Consider the following 21,391-nt stretch of genomic DNA (forward strand, 5'->3'; position numbering starts at 1 on the left):
TACTTCAATTGGTTGGTACACGTTACTGTCACTTAACTGTCTATTGTATTCATTGATGTACCATGATGTGTTGTTTATGCTAATGCCAAGATTCTTATCTGCAACATTAGCAATGATGTCTTCTCTTTTAGCCATAGAAATGAGTGCTTTATATTCAGCATTAGACACATTGCTCTTTCTAGGGTAATTATAATCAACCTCTGTACTCATGGTATTCATGTGATCTAAAATATCTATACAGTATTCGTATATGTCCCTGGGTATAGAAGGGTTATGCAAACCAAGCTTTAAAATGCTATTATTCGCGAAGTTATCCTGTTTTGTGTGGGTAAACTTTTTGATACCTTGATATATCTCAGTTTTTATTTGTTCCTTTATAACTTGGTTAGTGTCCGTTCTGGTAGGTATGAAGTTGGGACCCTTACCAAGTATTTTAGTTAAATTGTTATTAATATACAAATTTGTGAAATTGTGTACTATACCATTATTCGACAGCTTACAAGCCGATAATTCTCCTATTAAATCATATTTTATGTTGTATCATAAATTACCAGACATATATGAGGTCATATATAAAGAAATAATTTACAATAGAATGTAGATTACCATACAAATGATATTATCTCACATGAACTTAAGACCAAGACTTGGAACAAGTGATTAACTGAGAAAATACTGCTTTCTTAATAACTGTCAATAAGATCCTGTAATTTATATTTTAGTGCTACTGAGAGTAAAACCAACACTGGCATTTAGTAACAAAATTGTGCTGAAACTGACAAACAGTGCGGAAATGGGGATAAATTAACCCTTAGCCTGCTGGAGGCAAGTGATTTTGCTTTTGTGACCAGTGGAGACCAAGATCAGCCTGTACGTCTCTGCAGGCTGATTATGGTCTGCACTGTTGGCTATTCAGTCAGTAAATTTTCAGTGAACACCCCTTTAAATGATAAGTGATGCTGCCCAAAATGAGAAAACCAACAGAGTGCATTTGCAACCAGCATGGATCCAGACCAGCCTGTGCATCTGCGCAGTCTGGTCAGGATCCATGCTGCTCACTTTCAAAGCCTATTGCAATTAGAGAAACCGTTAATGAACAGCATGGATCCTGACCAGACTGCGCGGATGCACAGGCTGGTCTGGATCCATGCTGGTCACAAATGCACTATGTTGGTTTTCTCACAGCAGCACTCATTTGTAGAACTGATTCTGCTTGGGAAGATACATCCACACTACATGAAAACCTATAAGACCTTATACATCTGTTATTTAGTGAGTATATATGGATATGGATTTATACTTGATATTTTATGTATTTTCCCTATCTATATATAAATCAACTAAATAGTTTTGTTCTTACACTACTGCTTTCAAATTATTGGAGGTAAATGCCTCAGTTGCCTATATGTATATAGGGCAAAAATTTTCCTACAGGCAGAATTTCTTTAAACTTTGTGTACTGACTGAGAATCAAGTTTAAAACGGAAATATGTATTAAAAATCATAGGTACCCAGGCTTGATCTTGAATCATCTGCCCTTGAAAATCAGAAAATACTAAAAAATCCAATTTTCAAAGGCAGAAAATTCAAGATCAGGGCAAGAGAATTGTGCATTTAAATTTTTATTTGTTTCAGACTTCATTTGCAGTCAGTATACAAAGTTTAAAGAAATTCGGTCCATGGAAAAGACGAGGACTTTGCGGTATCATTTTGTCATATTCATAGTTAAGAACATTTGCAACAGTCTCTATATTGACATGGGGCAAAACATTTTCTTAAAGAAAGAATTTCTTCTTTAAACTTTTTTTACTGACAGAGAATCAAATCAAAAACAAAAATGTGAAATAAAACAAACAATAGGAACCCAGCCTTAGTCATGAATTGTCAGAAAATACTGAAAAAATCTACTTTAAAGGGCAAATAATTCAAGATCAAGCCTGGTTACCTATGATTTTTGATACATATTTCCATTTTAAACTTGATTCTCAGTCAGTACACACAGTTTAAAGAAATTCTGCCTGTAGGAAAATTTTTGCCCTATATACATATAGGCAACTGTGGCATTTACCCTTAAAACAAGATTTCGTGTGACTACTGACCTGAATTTTGACAAGTACATTACTATTTAGTCTGTTAAAAGTTTTATTACAATACTAGGATTATGGATGACAGAGTTATTTTCACAATTACAGTACTTCCCATACTGCTGAGCCGTACTTCCCATACTGCTGAAACTGCTACTAAAATACAATGATCAAAGTTAACTGTGGCCACCAATTTCAGTAGCATAACACTACTTAACCAGATATTGCAATTATGCTGCCAAAATGATATTATTGCAATACTATCACACCTGTTTTGCCACATTCTTGACTACAGACAGACTGTCTTACATCAAACTGAAGCAGAGAGCATTGGTCAAACCCATGACCTGTAAGTGGGTAACACTTAATATGATCATTGCTAAGGTAGCTAAAAAGGCATTGCTGAAATCTATGGTATGAAAACTTAGGGAGCTGCGGTCTAGTGGTTAAGGTGTCAGCCACTCAACCAAAGGTCGTGGGTTTGAGCCCTACTAGGGTAATGATCACACCTTCTCTAGAGCTGGTTTTTTCAGGAAGCAGATTCAAAAGTGGTTCATTTTTTTTATTCCGTTGGGTTTAACATCGCACCGACACAATTATAGGTCATATGGCGACTTTCCAGCTTTGATGGTGGAGGAAGACCCCAGGTGCCCCTCCGTGCATTATTTCATCACGAGCGGGCACCTGGGTAGAACCACCAACCTTCTGTAAGCCAGCTGGATGGCTTCTTCACATGAAGAATTCAACGCCTCGAGTGAGGCTCGAACCCACATCGTTGAGGGGCAAGTAATTTGAAGTCAGTGACCTTAACCACTCGGCCACGGAGGCCCTCAAAAGTGGTTCAAATAACCTTGAAGCTTTCATCACAATCAAGCTGAAAAAAAACTGACAACACTGACAACAGACAGTTGTTGCTGAATACAATTAACTAGCAACACAAACATTCTAGAATATTTTAAGGGTTACTTCATTCCAAACAAGAGAGAGTAACAAAACAAACCTGTCCAGTATCACAGAGACATGTTGCTATAGTATGTCCTGGTCCCATTTGCTTGGCCAGCTGGTAAGCGGCAGATATGTTCAAACCTGATGATGCACCAACAAAAAAACCTTCTTCATCCAACAGACGAAATGTCTGGAAAAAAAAAGTTGTTTTACTCATTTAGAGAGTTTTCAAAGTCATTTTAAAGTATACATCATAATGTGAGTACAGCTGAACCTGCCTTTCCAGCCACCTGTAGAAAACAACCACCTCTCTTATGCAGCCAGTCAGCTTACTTCAAAAATTGACTTTTTGTCCTAATATCAGGCTGTCTTAAGCAGCCATATACCATAACCTACCAGAGTGTAGTCTGTCACGCTCATGGTTGACTGCTTAATGCAGGCTTGACTGTATGTCTAGTTCCATCTATTACTGTCAATAAATTCAGCATTGGTCTTGTGCATGTACATCTTCAAGCAAAGTATGATCCATAGTTTTGACTGGTAAACATTCAACACAAATTTGCTTGGTTAAAGTCAAAATTTGAAACTAGAAAGCCAGACACCATTTTTAGTGCTGGTGGCCATTTTGTGCAGCAAAGCAAACGTGCCAGCGATATTCACAACTAGGGTTGGTACTGATCACTCCTGTGAAGTTTCGTCGAAATCCAGCCAGCAGTTTGACCTGTGAAAGCGGGACAAGATTTTTCTATCTTTAGCTCTGGTGGCCATTTTGTGCAGCGAAGTGGAACGTGTCAGCAGTATGCACAACTAGGCTTGGTACTGATGTGAAGTTTCGTCAAAATCCAGCCAGCAGTTTGACCTGTGAAAGCCGGACAAGCTTAATGCAGAAGGACGGATGGACGGCAAAGGCAAAAACATTATGTCTCCCACACTATGGGGGAAACAATCATAATAAAAGTCTCTGAAAGTCTATCTCTGGTGTCATTTGATGAAACAGTTAATGAAAGGCTTCTCGTTCAATACACATTTTTATTGCATTCGATCCTTCATACCTTAGGCAAATAGTTTTGACTATTGACTAACAAGCCAATCAATATGTACTACTGGTTGATAATATCGTCCTCTTGTTTTGCATCCCTTGCTAACTAAATCTATATTTTTGTGACAGTAACATTCAAACAGTAGGAATATCTTACAATGTATATTTGTTTGTCTGTTTTACTGCGTTTTACATTGCACCAACACAATTTACGTCTTAAAGCAACACTTTCCAGCTTTAATGACACGCCCCTCTACACACAATTTTGCATAGTAAGCATTATGGTCATCTTGAGCACTTTATATTCTGATGAACTAAAAGGCATGGTACTGTTTTCAAGGAGTTGTGGTGCTTGGGAGCTTTTGTGATGCTGAGTGAGTTACCTTCTGTATAAACAGCAGCTTTGCTTTATACATAATTGCTGTTATGCAGATTATTCAACATGACTTTGATACAATCAAACTATAGTAGTTATTTATGTTTAGTATTTGAACAATCTTGTAAATTTAACAAAGTTACTATCAGCGAAAAATTTACTAGCAAATCTAAAAGATATCTTTTTCTGTCTAAATGAGAACAGGTAATACTGAATAACATATTTTCACTTTCAAAATTTGTAGTGTTTAGACATACAGTATAAACCCTGTTTGTGACAGCTTCTATCATTTAAAAAAAAAAATTGTTTGGTTCAACATCACACCTACAAAATAATTGGTCATATGACCACTTTCTAATTTTCACAGTGGAAGAAGATCCCAGGTGCCCCTCTCTGCGTTATCTCAGACATAGAGGAACCACTGACTTTCCCTAAGCATAACCTTGCTAAATTTCTATATTGAACTTATGTATCTTTCAATTTAGGCAGTACCATTAACTGTTAAAAGGGGTGCTTACCAAAAAGATACTGATTGAATAGGGAACAGTGCAGATCTTGATCAGACTGCACGGATGTGCAAGCTGATCATGATCTACAATGGTTGCAAAGGCAGAATAAATCGTGTCCTAGTGAGCATGATAAGGGCTAAGTCAGCTGTATGGCTTTCTCACCTGAACGAGTGAGGTTTCAAATTAACCTCAAATAGTGGGAGGCAAATGAAAATGAAGTCAGCAACCTCAACTGCTCCTTCATGGAGGTCCCTCCTCTAAATCAAGAAAGCATTTCTGCAATGGCATACATTTTCATTCCCATAAGTTGGATTTTTTTTAGTAAATTAAGCTATCCTGAGCAACATGCTTGACAGATATATCCTAGACTACACCTTGTATTTTATACCTTGTACTTTATACCTTGTATTTTACATTAGGTAAAATTTCAAACAGCCTTATAACCCATAAAGCAAGAATGGTACATGTATGCCTTACAACAACAGAAGTTCACTTTATAGTTATGCTTCTTTCTGTAAGTTTTGGCCAGATCTTTTTAGAAGAAGAGTTATCTGGACATGGTTTAAAAATGTACTTGGCAACATACAGCATTCTGCAAAAATTTCAAACGGATATAACTTCTATAACAGCCAAGGTCATAAATGTACTAACAATTTATTTAATGTTACTTCATAAAGATAAATTTCTAATCCCTTAGAACTGTATGATTTATCCAAACAAGGCTTATATTAGTACAGTGCAAGATATACCACCATTTGCGCAATAAATTCTAAACTTGGCAAGGTACATTCATGTTGAAATAAAATGCACCAATGTGCAGGCTGTTCACCCTGCACCGTTCCCCATTCAATCAGTATCTTTTTGGTATCTCCCCTTTTAACAGTTAATCGTACTGTCCAAATTGAAAGATGGACAAGTTCATTATAGAAATTTAGCAGGGTAAGGGTTAAACTGTATATACATCTTACCATTTCTACAGCATCTTTGTCCAGTATACACATTGCATCATCTACTGGTGCTCCTTTCATATTTTCTGTGACACGACCTTGACCTATCCCCTCTGTAATGGAGCTGCCATCTGTGCGCTCTAGCTGACCTTTCTTAAACCAGTTGTATAAAACACTTCCCTGTAAAATCAAACAAACAGATATATTACAAGGGGCTAAGTCGCTCTCCTGGAGAGGACCTTAACCATCTGACCCTAAAAGGGGCCAAATACCCAAAACTAAACAAATTTATGAGAGCGCCTTATACTGATGCCACAGACCAGCCCTAAAAGGGGCCAGGTGTCCTCAATTCAGTTCATGAGAAGAAGTCTTTTAAAGGCATTCATATCTTTAGTTCTAGCGGCCCCTAAAAGGTGCTAAGTGCCCCATTTGAACAAATTTTGAAGAGGACCTTCTAATGATGCTATAGATCAAGTAAGATGAAGATCCAGTAAGTGGTAAGTAAGTAAAGACTCAGCATAGGCATGTAAAATGAGTTTCTGAACCATCCTACAAGGTTTCAAAGCAATATACATGTATGTAATGGTTTCTGAGATATTTTCATTTTTGTGAATTTTCAAAGGCGTCAAAAAATCTAAAAGAAGCTAATTTCTTCGATGTCAAGGTCAATAGGGGAGCAGGACTCACCATGGGGTGTAAAATTAGTTTCCAAATCATCCAATAGGGCTTTTAAACAAGAGCTGTCCGTAAGACAGCCAAGCTCGACTAGAGTTTTAAGTTCAAAAGGGGGAATAATTTGACCAAAATGCATATCAGTTATGGGACTTGCTGCTATCAACTAGTTTTATAACCCCGAAGGCACATGTGAAGTTTCAATTCAATATCTGCATTAGTTTTGGAGATAGAAACTTGCATGTAAAACTTTAACCAGAAGTTTCAAAGTCCAAAAGGGGGCATAATTTGCCCAAAATACATGCCAGAGTTATGGGACTTGATCCAGTGAGGTTAGTAATTGATCTAGAAAAAGAAAAAATAAGTTTCAAATCTATATGCCTTTTAGTAATAGCTGTATGTACTTGCACGCAAAACTTAACCAGAATTTGCTAAGTCCAAAAGGGGACATAATTTGGCCAAAATGAAGGTCAGAGTTATGGGACTTGCTGCTATCAACTAGTTTTATTACCCCGAAGACACATGTGAAGTTTCAAATCAATATCTGCATTAGTTTTGGAGATAATAACTTGCATGTAAAACTTTAACCAAAATTTTGTAAGTCTAAAAGGGGGCATAATTTGCTCAAAAAACATATCAGAGTTATGGGACTTGACCCAGTGAGGTTGGTTATTGATCTAGAAAAAGAAAAAATAAGTTTCAAATCTATTATGCCTTTTAGAAATAGCTGTATGTACTTGCACGCAAAACTTTAACCAGAATTTTCTAAGTCCAAAAGGGGGCATAATTTGGCCAAAATGAAGGTCAGAGTTATGGGACTTGCTGCTATCAACTAGATTTATAACCCCGAAGACACATGTGAAGTTTCAAATCAATATCTGCATTAGTTTTGGAGATAGTAACTTGCATGTAAAACTTTAACCAAAATTTTCTAAGTCTAAAAGGGGGCATAATTTGCTCAAAATACATGTCAGAGTTATGGGTCTTGACCCAGTGAGGTTGGTAATTGATCTTGAAAAAGAAAAAATAAGTTTCAGATCTATATGCCTTTTAGAAATAGCTGTATGTACTTGCACGCAAAACTTTAACCAGAATTTTCTAAGTCCAAAAGGGGGCATAATTTGGCCAAAATGAAAGTCAGAGTTATGGGACTTGCTGCTATCAACTAGTTTTATAACCCCGAAGACACATGTGAAGTTTCAAATCAATATCTGCATTAGTTTTGGAGATAGTAAATTTCATGTAAAACTTTAACCAAAATTTTCTAAGTCCAAAAGGGGGCATAATTTGCTCAAAATACATGTCAGAGTTATGGGACTTGACCCAGAGAGGTTAGTAATTGACCTAGAAAAAGAAAAAATAAGTTTCAAAGCTATATGCCTTTAATTGATGGCTGTATGTACTTGCATGCAAAAACTTAACCAAGGTGTGACGCCGACGCCAACGCCGACGCCGACGCCAGGGTGAGTAGAATAGCTAGACTATTCTTCGAATAGTCGAGCTAAAAATATATGAAACGGTTTTTGAGTTATTCCCAATTGTTGACACCGTCACCATTGCTTCTGCGGTTGCTGTTGACGCCACCAGAATTTGGATCGCTTAGTCCTGCTTCCACTAAATGTGGGCGAGACAAAAATATTCAAGTCAAGAATTCATGTTCTTGCACCTTGCACTGCCTATCACACTATTTATTATTATATTGTTTCTTTAAATATCTATCAGTAACTATTTACTTATTTTCTGAAAAAAAAACCCACAAAGATAGGGTCACAGCTGTGACCTCTAGATTTTTAATAAGTGTTTCCTTTGATCTGACTGTGTGACCTAGTTTTTGACCCCACATGACCCAGATTCAAACTTCACCTAGAGGTCATCAAGATGAACATTCTGACCCAAGTTTCATAAAGATTGAGACACAACTGTGTTCTCTAGTGTTCACAAGTTTTTCATTTGATTTGACAAGGGGGACCTAGGCTTTGACCCCACATGACCCAGATTCAAACTTGACCTAGAGATCACCAAGAAAACATTCTGACCAAGTTTCATACCCTGTTCATGCTATGTTAACATTTGACTGCTAAGTGTGACCTTGACCTTTGAGCTAGGGGTCTGAAAGTTGTGCATGACACATAGACTTATTATGAGATACATTTGTGCCAAGTAATATTAAAATTCCTTCATGGATGGCTGAGTTATGGACCGGACAGGAAAAAAGCCCTGTTGACCTTTGACCTCCAATTGTGACCTTGACCTTTAAGCCAGGGGTCAAGGTTTTGCGCATGACACGTCGTCTCATCATGGGGAAGTTTGTGCTAAGTAATATAAAAATCCCTTCATGGATGGGAGAGTTATGGACCGGACAGGAAAAAAAGCCCTGTTGACCTTTGACCTCCAATTGTGACCTTGACATTTGAGCTAGGGGTTCGGATTTTGTGCACGACACATCGTCTCATCATGGGGAACATTTGTGCCAAGTAATACTAAAATCCCTTCATGGATGACAGATTTATGAACCAGACACGAAATTACGGACGGACGGACAGAATGACGGAAAAGCGCATTCCTATAGTCCCCGAACCTGGTTTTCAACCAGTAGAGGACTAATAAAAACTAGACGGTTCCTGTCCTGTACTCTTTATTTCTTGTCTTTGCTATTCAAGTAACAAGGGATGGGGATGGGGTTGGGGTTGGGGGTGAGGTGGAGGGGACGAGGCGAGGCGAGGCAAGGCAAGGCAAGGCAGATGATTCGAATGTTGCCCTCACAAAGATATTTTGTGGAAATAAAAATTCGAAAAAGATCCTGAAATGTTTATGTTCACAGCTTTACATCTCATTAAATGATGTGCAGCACATTTTATACTAACACACTCTGGCCTTTAAACTGATTAACAGCAAGGCTACTCAGATACTAATACATAAAATGTACTGTTCCATTCATTCATGTAAATTAATCTACCTTCAGGAAGGTCTCAGGAAAACATCAATAAATAAGGTACCTATCAAATTTCAGCAGCTTTCAATTTAAAATAGCCTTTAAAATAATCTACCCACACAAGACAGAAAATAGAACTAGAAATTAATTAAACAAAAGTTTATTTTGTTTGATTTCCATACAAATGTGGGCATCAGAAAATAATTTCCTTGCTGAAAATAGACACAATAGTTGTGAGACGACAACAAAGCTCAACCTTAATTAAACCTTAATGACAGGCATGTTCTTGAAAGTGGGGGGTGGTTATAATGTTTGAAGGGTGAGGGTGCCCCCCCCCCCCCCCCAGTAAGAAATAATTTCGAGAAACACAATAAAGTGAATAAAAGATATATCAAAGAAAGGAGGGTCATGAAGACCCTGAATCGCTCACCTAAGTAATACGAGCCACATGTTTAAAATGGCACACTGATGCTAAAATATTAGAAAGTAGGTCACATTCATTCTGAAAGTCAGTTTTAAGATCGGTGTGCAAAACTGTACATGTCATCCAAATTTCAAGGCTGTATCTTAATAAACAAGAAAGTAGGTCAGAAAGTAAAGGTCACAGTCAAGTGACCCCTAATTGCTTGGGATCATCAGGTAATTATAATCAAACAGTCTACGAAATATGATCTTATAATTTTTGAAGTATTTATTCCTAAATAACTCATATAACAAGTGACCCCCAGGGTGGGGTCTCTTTTCACCCCAGGGGCATAATTTGAACAATCTTGTTAGAGATCCACTAGGCAATGCTACATACCAAATATCAAAGGCCTAGGCCTTGAACTTTCAGACAAGAAGATTTTTTTCCCCTATAGAAGTCTATGTTAAATTTGGGACCCCAGGGCAGGGTCCTTTTTCATCCCAGGTATAATTTGAACATTTTTGGCAGAAGACCACAAGGCAATGCTACATACCAAATACCAAAGGCCTAGGTCTTGTGGTTTAAGACAAGAAGATTTTTCCTATACAAGTCTTTGTAAAACTTGTGACCCTGGGGCAGGACCTCTTTTCACCCCAGGACCACAAGGCAATGCAACATACCAAATATCAAAAGCCTAGGCCTTGCAGTTTCAAGTTTGGTGTAATTCTGTCCAGTGGTTTTCAAGGAGACGATTTTTTTAGAAATTGTTGATGGACGGATGACAGACGACTGACATTGAGCGATCACAACAGCTCACCATGACCCTTTGGCTCAGGTGAGCTAAAAAACTAGATGTGTATACTAGGAGTCTGGTGCTGCCACATCTTGTCAGTGTATGGTATTATGTTACTTGCTGACAATGCAAGTCAACTTTCACAGTACCTGGTGTAGGGGTGACGGTTATGAGGGACTGCAAGGATACTACAGGTGTAAAATTCCACTCGCATGGGTGATTTAAAGTCGGGCTAGGATGTGTGAAACTTCCTATATACTTGACCAACCAGGTGAGTGTTTTTTATGACACAGCATTTCCAATATGTTCTGAATTACCTCCTGATAAATGATAATATTCAAGTTGGTAGACGCTTTAAAATTCAATTGTACAATGATTATGATCAACAGGTGCAAATCAGTTTGTCGGTTACTGCAAACCTGTGATTTACATGCCAGTTTTTAGTTGTAATCTATACAATACATACACCTAAGTCAGTCCGTACATGAAGATATTTAATCAGCTTTGATGTTATTGTATTCACTGCTTTATGTCTCATACTGTGTCACATCTGATATCTGTAGAGACCTAGTGGGCTAACTAAAGAAATTTTATTTGGGCTGACAAAAGAAATTCAATTGGAACAAGTAAGACTTCACTAACTAAATAGCAAGTGGTGATAAAAATGTATACACCCATGCACTACCAAAACATCACAAAGAAATACAAGATAAAAGAATCTGAAAGCGTAACAAGAGCTGCCCGTAAGTCAGCCAATGCTCAACTATTCGAACTGTTGTCCCAAACGCAGGGAAATGTTACCCTTAATGTTAAAATATCTATAGAGTTTCAATCCAGGTTCTGCATTAGTTTTGGAGATAGTGACTTGCATGCAAAACTTTAACCAGAAGTTTTACATTCAAAAGGGGACAAAATTTGACCAAAATGCATGTCAGTGTTATGGGACTTGATGCAATCAACTAGTTTTATAACCCCAAAGGCACATGTGAAGTTTCAATTTAATATCTGCATTTGATCTGTAGATAGTAACTTGCACGCAAAACTTTAACCAGAATTTTCTAAGTCTAAAAGGGGGCATAATTTGCTCAAAATACATGTCAGAGTTATGGGACTTGACCCAGTGAGGTTGGTAATTGATCTAGAAAAATAAAAAATAAGTTTCAAATATATATGTCTTTATGTAATAGCTGTATGTACTTGCATGCAAAACTTTAACCAGGATTTTTTAAGTCCAAAGGGGGCATAATTTGGCCAAATTGCAGGTCAGAGTTATGGGACTTGATGCTATCAACTAGTTTTATAACCCCGAAGACACATTTGAAGTTTCAATTCAATATCTGCATTAGTTTTGGAGATAGTAACTTGCATGTAAAACTTTAACCAGGATTTTCTAAGTCCAAAAGGGGGCATAATTTGCCCAAAATACATGTCAGAGTTATGGGACTTGAAACAGTGAGGTTGGTAATTGATCTAGAAAAAGAAAAAATAAGTTTCAAATCTATATGCCTTTTAGTAATAGCTGTATGTACTTGCACGCAAAACTTTAACCAGGATTTTCTAAGTCCAAAAGGGGGCATAATTTGCTCAAAATAAATGTCAGAGTTATGGAACTTGACTCAGTGAGGTTGGTTATTGACCTAGAAAAAGAAAAAATAAGTTTTAAAGCTATATGCCTTTAAATGACAGCTGTATGTACTTGCATGCAAAACTTTAACCAAGGTGTGATGCAGACGCCGATGCCAGGGTTTGAATAGTCGAGCTAAAAAATGAGTTTTCTTTCTTTTCTGTAGGTTGGGAGGGGGAGGGGGAGGGGCATGGGGGAAGTTAGGGAATAAATCCCAAATTAAACTCAAGATGCAAAGTTTCACATGTTGAACAACATTCCTATAAATTTTCATGGCACTGAGTCAAATACTTATGTAAAAACTAGAACTGCTTTTGAGAAAAGCGCATGTCTCCCAAAACTGCCTAAGTCAGTCTTTATACTGTTTACTCACTACAAATATATCTTTGAAGAGTAAAAAGGCTGATTTTGGGAAATTCAAGGGCCATAATTCTGAAGTGCCTTGAGTGATTTGGCTAGTAAATGAACTTGGCTGAGGAGTTACGGTCAAAACCATTTGGTTCAAGTTGGGTGAAGATTGGATGTGAACTGTTCGAATTAGAGCGCAGACAAGAGTAAAAAGGCCGATTTTCAGTAATTCAAGGGCCATAATTCCGATATGCTTGGGCTGATTTGGCTAGTTCTCGAACATGGCCAAGGACTTATGGTCAAACACATTTTGTTCAAGTTTGGTGAAGATCAGATGAGAAATGCAACTTAGAGCACGGACAAGAGTAAAAAGGCCGATTGTCGGTAATTCAAGGGCCGTAATTCCAAAGTGCCCAGGCCGATTTGGCTAGTTATCGAACTTGGCCGAGAACATATGGTCAAACACATTTTGTTCAAGTTTGGTGAAGACTGGACGAGAAATGTTCGACTTAAAGAGTGCGGACAAGATTTGTGACAGACAGACGGATGGACAGACAGTCGGGACTGGACTGGACAGACAGACAGACAGACAGACACACACACACACACACACACACACACACACACACACACACAAGAGTAAATCAATATGTCTCCCACACCAATGTGTGGTGGGAGACATAAGTAACAAGGACAACCTGGCATGTGAACTTTTGGTGAACTCTCAAAGACCTGGCATTTGATGAGAGTTTGAAAAACTATATTTTTATGTAATGTCTGGCAGGTATATGTGAAAAGTGCATTATTTTGATGCACAGAACCATATCTATATCAACAAAGGCTGTTTATATAAATGCTTATATAATTCCTTATATATGAAATAATATGACCCGTTTGAAATAAACTAAACTTCTAACAACAACCTGTTTACACAGCAGGCTTTTAATGTACATTTAGGTTACATAATATTAAGAAGGTGCTAATAATTTGGTTGAATGGGTAATTATGTGGCTATACTCTTTACATTTTTCTACTGTAACTCATTTGAAAAGTTTTTGCTACAATTATAAAGAGAAATAAAATGAACACTTTTCTTGACTGTTTCAATAATGTTTCAATAATTACACACTTATAAATCTGTAAGCATGGACAGGCAGATGGACAGACAGTCATTGCCATTTCATGATGTGTACCAATTTTGAGCAAAATCTTACCTGTGGATCAGCACAGACGACCTGAATGTTTGGGTTTTTGTCTTACCTGTGGATCAGCACAGACAACCTGAATGTTTGGGTTTTTGTCTTACCTGTGGATCAGCACTGACAACCTGAATGTTTGGGTTTTTGTCTTACCTGTGGATCAGCACAGACAACCTGAATGTTTGGGTTTTTGTCTTACCTGTGGATCAGCACAGACAACCTGAATGTTTGGGTTTTTGTCTTTCAGGTAGATACCTGTACCTGAAACATTATATGAAAAACTATTATAAATCTGCAGAGCTCATAGTTACAATCATTATTTTTCAGTTTTAACTGACATCGTCTTTCAATTTCAAAATTTTAATAAATAAGGGAAATTTTGTACAGTGCAAAACATACCTTTGGTATAATGAGCATAATGGCAAAATGAACACAAGCATGGAATAAACAAGTAAATAATAATTAAAATGTTGATAAAGGAGTTAAGCAACTCGATGGAGATGTTACTATAAAACGTATGATGAAAAAAAAAAAATCAACATTTTAATACTATATGTATTAGCTGTTACGATATAAACATATTGAACAGCTTTTTCTTTTCTTTTATAAAACTAACACAATTAAATGGCTGTAGCACGCTTCAAGACCTATTTTTAAATGTCCATAACTTACATTTTCATTAAGAACACTTGCGGCATAAAACTAAAAAGAAACAGGGAGTCTTGTTTGATGCAAAAACAATTTTCAGTCAACAAACACAATCATCAAAATCAGCCCAATATTTTGTTGGTGGTGTATGACCTAAATTTGCATGATTATTTCAAATGCTACCAAAATGACAAGCATAGACCTGCTATGTGATTTCAGCAACAAAAAAATGGTATTAAATTCAAGGGAAAATGTTCTACAGAGTAAAAAGAAAAACTATTGGAATCTGCCATTTTGCCTCTCCTTTTTTGGCACCATTTCCCTATTTTAGTGTCTGTAAACCTAATCAAAATTTTTGTTATTTCTTTAACTCAATCATTTTAATATGAAACTACCCTGTGTAAAGAAAGATGTTTAGGATTAGAACAACTAGACAGCAATTCCGTTTCATTTAATATCTTGGCAGGTTAAAATATGTGTCTCAAAATCATGTCTATTTGATTGTTTGTTGTGTTAAAACGCAATTTTAGATAAATTTCATTTACATAATGGAGGGACAGTACACCTAATAAGTGTTCATGGTTTTGTACTGGTATTAAACAGTTCTCTGCAAATAACTGACAACTTCTTCACATGAATCAGATGATTTCAGACACAAGGTTTTCTATCAAAAGATCATGCAGAACATACACCTCCCTCTGGGATCAAACCTGTGATCCCACAACCCATAGATCTATGCTCTCCCTACTGAACAAACTGGGCAGGTAAATGTTACATGTAGAAAATTCAATTTCCAATCAAATGAACTCAGCAGTGGCAATAAGTACAGTTTGTACAATTTCCTACCTAAAACAGTCCTTTAGTTCATCACCTCTCTAAAAACTGTGAACAATGTTAATATTATCAGCAGCTCGAACCTTTGATTTACGTCATTATAAAGTGAAAAACTGATGAGAAGTATATCAACTTGTCAATCTTTCAATTTGGAGGGTGCCATTAACTGTTGAAAGGGGTGCTAACCAAAAATATACTGACTGAATGGTGAACAGTGCAGATCTTGATCAGAATGCAGGCTGATCACGATCTACACTGGACGCAAGCAGAATGAATTGTGTCCAGCATGATAAGGGGTAAAGTTAAGTATTTGAAAATAGGATATGTTTGCAAAACAAAAAAGAATTGAGAATGGAGTGTTCATCTTGAATCAAATTTAACAGGTGTGGAAGGGGGATTCTCTCCATATTCCAAATTTCAAAATGAATATTTTGCTAAAAATTACAATTCGTAAACTCTGCAAATGTGCAAAACCTTTCATCACATTCTGAAGTTTTATTTAAAACAGATAAAGATTTTGTAAGTAAAAAAGCATGATTTACATTACAGTTCAAAGCAAAAGAAGTATTGCCATGCAATAGAGTCCCCTAATGGATGGAGACTATAATACCTGAATTGTAGTCTAACCCAATTATCTGATATCTGCATATCTGATTTCTTTTTTTTTTTTTTTGTTGTTGCTGGGGTTAACATCACACTCACACAATTATAGGTTATACAATAGCAACTTTAATTTGCATGTCTAATAATTGGCAGTTGTTAAATCATTTTAAAAATCAATTAAATTAAACAAGAGCTGTCTAATGACAGTGCGCTCTACCATTCGAAGCCATTCCACCTAATACAACACACTACCTTACATACAAAAGCTTTTAAATTAGCATTTCTAAGTTGAAAAAGGGGCAAAATTTTGATAAAGTGTAGGGCAGAGTTATAAAACTTGCCATGTGAGGTCATCCCATGATGCCAAAATGGTGTAGAGAATCTGAAAATATTTGGTCAAGTAATTCCTGAGAAACATGTTTGCATGCAAAACTTTCATAAAATTTCTAAGGTATAAAGGGGGATAATTTTGAAAAATACAAGGTAGAGTGAGGTCATCTCATGATACAAAAGATAATGTGTGAAGTTTGAAAACATTTGGCTCAGCAATTTGTGAAAAAAACCTGCTTTATATATGCAAAACTTTAACCAAAAAAATCCTAAAGGGGCATACTAAGTTAGAGTTATGTAACTTGTCCTAGATTTCAGGTTAAAGTTTTGCATGTAAAGCAGGTTTGTCCTAGGAGGTCAAGATACTGATGACATGTGTAAAGTTTGAAAACATCTGGCCTTGTTGAGAAACCTGCTTACATGCGAAACTTTTTTGTCATACAGACACCGATGCCAATGATGTAAGAGTGATTACAATTCAAATAGTTGAGCTAAAAATTAATAAAACTTCATTTTCAAATTGGGAAAATAGAGTAATGAATAAATGAAATATTTCATCACATAAATAGAAAGATTGCTGAAAAAAATACACCAACATATTTTTTTTTACTTGGTTCATATAACATAATCTGTTTGTTACATTAGATGTTCATGCCAAGTTAATTAAATATCCACACACGAAAAGTTTCAATTTGGACATGAAAAATGGCCTCAAATCTTTGACCTCTAATTATGACCTTTACCTTTGAACTAAGAATTTGAGTCTTGTGCACAACACATCATCTTGTTATGGGGAGCATCATGAATTATGGGAAAGACTGAAAACAGACCCTGTTAATATTTGACCTTCTAGAGTGGCCTTAACATCTGATGTATGGGTCTGGAAGTTGTGCATGACATATCTTATAATTATTGGAAACATTTGCACCAAGTAATATTAAAATCATAACAAGAGGGCCAAGATGGCCCTAGGTCGCTCACCTGAGAAACACACCATAACAGTGTAAACATGTTTGACGTAGTGATTTCATGAAAGAAATATTCTGACCAATTATCATTAAAACTGGAGCAAAAATCTTGAGTATACATGTTAGTAAGTATTTTCTCTGATTTGATCTAGTGACCTGGTTTTTGACCCCAGATAACCCATATTCAAACTTGACCTAGATTTTATCAATGCAATCATTCTGACCAAATTTCATAAAGATCAATTGAAAAATACAGCCTCTATCGCATACACAAGATTTTTCTTTGATTTGACATAGTGACCTAGTTTTTGACCCCAGGCTACCCATATTCTAACTTGACCTAGATTTCATCAAGGCAACCAATCTGACCAAATTTTATGAAATCTAGTGTATAATACAGCACCTATTGCATACACAAGGTTTTTCCTTGATTTGACCTAGTGACCTAGTTTTTTAACCCAGATGACCCATATTCGACCTTGACCTAGATTTCATAAAGGCTATCATTCTGACAAAATTTCATTAAGATCAGTTGAAAAATACAGCCTCTATCGCATACACAAGGTTTTTCTTTGATTTGACCTAGTGACCTAGTTTTTGACCCCAGATGACCCATTTTCGAACTCGGCCTAGATTTCATCAAGGTTATCATTCTGACAAAATTTCATTAAGATCAGTTGAAAAATACAGCCTCTATTGCATACACAAGCTAAATGTTGACAGACGACAGATGACAGACGACGGACAGACAGACGCCAGACATTGAGTGATCACAAACTCACCCGAGCTCAGGTGAGCTAAAAAGCAGTCCCATCCACTCCAGTAGTCATACAATTTGATTCTTGAAATGTCTGTCCATTATAAAGAGTTCCTTTGCATGAATATTGGATTTGGGGTGGAACCCACATTAAAACATTACAGCCTTACCAGATTCTAATTTGTAAGCTTATTTACATGTACATAAGATTTATATAATGACAAAACGAATACCGCAAAAATATAAACATAATTTTACATACAAATGAAATAGGTGTAAAAAAAGACATTACAAACTGTTATCTTGCTGGCTCTATATCATTAACCACAGTGATCATCACATATGTTACACAGAAATAACTTGACAATGGGTTGGTCAGACAACTACCTGTGAAAGTAAGGGTGCGGGGTCCTAACAGCAGGCATGTGAACATGTAAATGAACATGTTAGTACAATTTTCAAAATTAACACATATTTCATCAACGACACCAACATAAATTTATTGTGTGGAAACATGGGTCGAATGAACAGGTAAATAAACATGTTTGTACTATTTTTAAAATTAACATGTAATTTATCAGCATCCCCAACATAAATGTGTGGAAAGGTAGGGCTATCATAACAAGCCTAGAAATAATTAACATTTTTATAAAATAATATTCCCATTTACCATCAATATCTCCCACAAAGCAACAATAAAAACAAATTTAAAACGGCTTGGTTAAGGTAGTATTGCATCTTAAGATTTTGTTCCTTCAATGCAGAATTTGATTAAACCATGATTTTTCAAAAATTCAGAATATAGATAGAAAATTTGGCAAATAAAAAAGATACAGTTGTGTGCTTGACTGATTTGAAGTATTTGGACCTCACATAAATTTTCATAATAGGCATCTTTGGGAAAATCACAATTTTGATAACCTACGCTAATATTTTTTTTTCTACTACGTAGATTTTAATGAAATTTTTCACAGTTGTAAATAAACGTATGGTCTATCATGTGGTGAAATAAAAGGTATAGGTCAATGTGCTTGTTTTTGAGATATTTGCCTTGATTAAAGAGATCCCGCATAGTACACACTGATTTTAAGGCATTATTTGGAATTATTTAATGTTTCAAACATTTAATCGACATATTTTATCTTTAGAAAGGTAATAACGTTGCCATTTAAATAAATTTATTCATATGCTGCCATTACTTCATAAAACCATTTTCATTTCCTGAGACACATCGAGTTCAGGCTTTATTCTGCATTATCCAGATAAATGATGTTACATCATTACTTCCGGTTTATCAAAGGTGCAGAACTACCTTAAAGTTTGTTTGTAAAACCTGAATTTCAACCTTGAATCTTTGTATAATTATCACGGCTGTATAAATATAACAATTCCTACAGTGACCTTCAGTAAATTATTATTGTCACATGAAGTTCTTTTTTTAATTATTCCAATAAAGAGCTACATGTATAGAAAATACCCATGTTTCAGACAGCTGAAGAAGTTTGAATATCAGCACTATTGTCATTTTCACTTATTAATATGGACAAAGTTTCCAAAATTTTCAAAACACAGCTATCAAGTTGATGGCTTTGGAATGCATACAAATGTGGGTATATTTATTCTAGAAAAAATACTACTGAAAAAATGTCTATCATTTATGGTCATCTTCACATGAAGGTCCTTCAACTGTGAAACTTTCAAGCATATCATTTCAATAGTGGTTTTGGTATTGTATACATTATTTCCTTTGAGTTCAATGAAAGTGTAGTAGGGTGGAGTATTAGGGTGCACTTATACTTCCTTGCTATTGAGCTAGCTTTTATAGCGATGTGGTAGAGTGTCCGCCTTAGGTGTGAGAGGTCCCGGGTTCAATTCCCGGTCAGGCCTGAAGTATTTTCACAGCCTGAAATTACCCTTATACTCTACCCTACTACATATGGCTCAATAGCAAGGAAGTAAAAGTGCGCCCTTATACTCTATCCTACTACAAAAGTTTGACAGTTTAAACTGCATTCAAATGAATATCAACAAGCATATTCCATGAATTGGTATCCCCCACCAAATGGGTTTGTGGTGAGGAATGGCAAAGAAATATATCCGGCAAAAAGTTAAGAATGTTACTAAGAAGCAAATAATTTCATTAGTTATGGATTAATTTAACAGAAAATAAATGTTTTAAGTGTACATAATAAATGTACAGTATGTTACATTTTAATCGTGACTAATGAAATTATTAGGCAATGAAATATGTTTACTGTAATAAGCTTAGAACAAAATATTGTATTTGAGTAGTTTGGCACCAAGTTTTGTTGTTTTACAAGTACATACTTAAAAGAACAGATGTCCTTTAAAGAGAGCACAATCGAGTAAGAAATCTGGAATGTGGGTGGTGGCGGGCCGAGGGGTGGGTGGGTGTAATTACAACTTACTGCACATGCTGATAAATATTCATGGAAGGTTAAAAAAATTCAAACAAAAAGGAATGAAAAAAAGGAAGTTTTTTGGGGGTTTTTTTTGGTGGGTGGTGGGGGTGGGAGGTGCGGGTGGTAGGATGGGGGGAGGGGGACTGGGTGAGGTTACAAAACTTCTCATGCTGATAATAAATATTGATGGAAAATAAAAAATGATGAAAAAAAATGTTGGGTGAGGGGGTTGGGGCTGAGGGATGCTTCATGATCAGGGTGGTGGGGGTGATTGGATGGAGGAGCCAGGTGGCGGGAATGGTACAACTTTGCAAGTTGATGAATATTCATGGAACGTTTGAAAAAATTTAAAATAAGTAATGAAATTTTTTTTTGGAGGTGGGGGTGTCCAGGTGTGGGTACACAACTTCACATGTTTACAATAAATGTTCATGGAAAAGAATGAAGGAAGTTTAATGAAATTCTACTAACTGGTTAGTTTGTTATGTACAAATATGTTGATTTTTAAACAATTAAAGGGCAATAACTCTGAAGTTACTAAAGAGATCCTGACAAAATTGTGTGTGCCCTACCACATTATGGTGATCTAAATTCAGTTTAAGTTTCATAGTTCTAGGTCAAATATATCACTAATTATGAAGCAGAAATTGCCATATTTATAGTACCCTATATAGTTAACACTAGAAACTTCTAAGGGCCATAACTCTGGTGTTACTTGGGCAATCTGACTGGAACTTGACGGGCTGCATAACCTCATAGTGGTAAACATGTATATGAAGTTTTATTAAAATATTCCGAACCACTTCCTAGATATGGCTCCGGACAGATGGACAGATGGACGGATGGACAATGCCAAAACTGTATCCCTCTGCCTTCGGCTAAGGATAACAAACATTTAAACTGCATTCAAATTAAAACCAACAAACAGAAAATCTAGAAAGGTGGGCTCTATAA

At 36.2% G+C, this 21,391-nt stretch overlaps 1 protein-coding gene across 1 annotated transcript in view; it reads right to left on the reverse strand.

Annotated features, from left to right (window-relative positions):
- Window positions 1-21,391, reverse strand: part of LOC123526124 (uncharacterized) — an 80,633-nt gene that overhangs the window by 31,979 nt on the left and 27,263 nt on the right. Inside the window, exons 9-11 of the mRNA XM_045305140.2 lie at window positions 14,074-14,135; window positions 5,922-6,080; window positions 3,085-3,219 (exon numbers count right to left, since the gene is read on the reverse strand). Of these exons, the coding sequence (XP_045161075.2) occupies window positions 3,085-3,219; window positions 5,922-6,080; window positions 14,074-14,135 (356 nt within the window). The remainder of the gene's footprint in view (window positions 1-3,084; window positions 3,220-5,921; window positions 6,081-14,073; window positions 14,136-21,391) is intronic.

Source organism: Mercenaria mercenaria, chromosome 1 (assembly GCF_021730395.1).
Source record: "Mercenaria mercenaria strain notata chromosome 1, MADL_Memer_1, whole genome shotgun sequence".
In the NCBI taxonomy this organism is placed as follows: domain Eukaryota; kingdom Metazoa; phylum Mollusca; class Bivalvia; order Venerida; family Veneridae; genus Mercenaria; species Mercenaria mercenaria.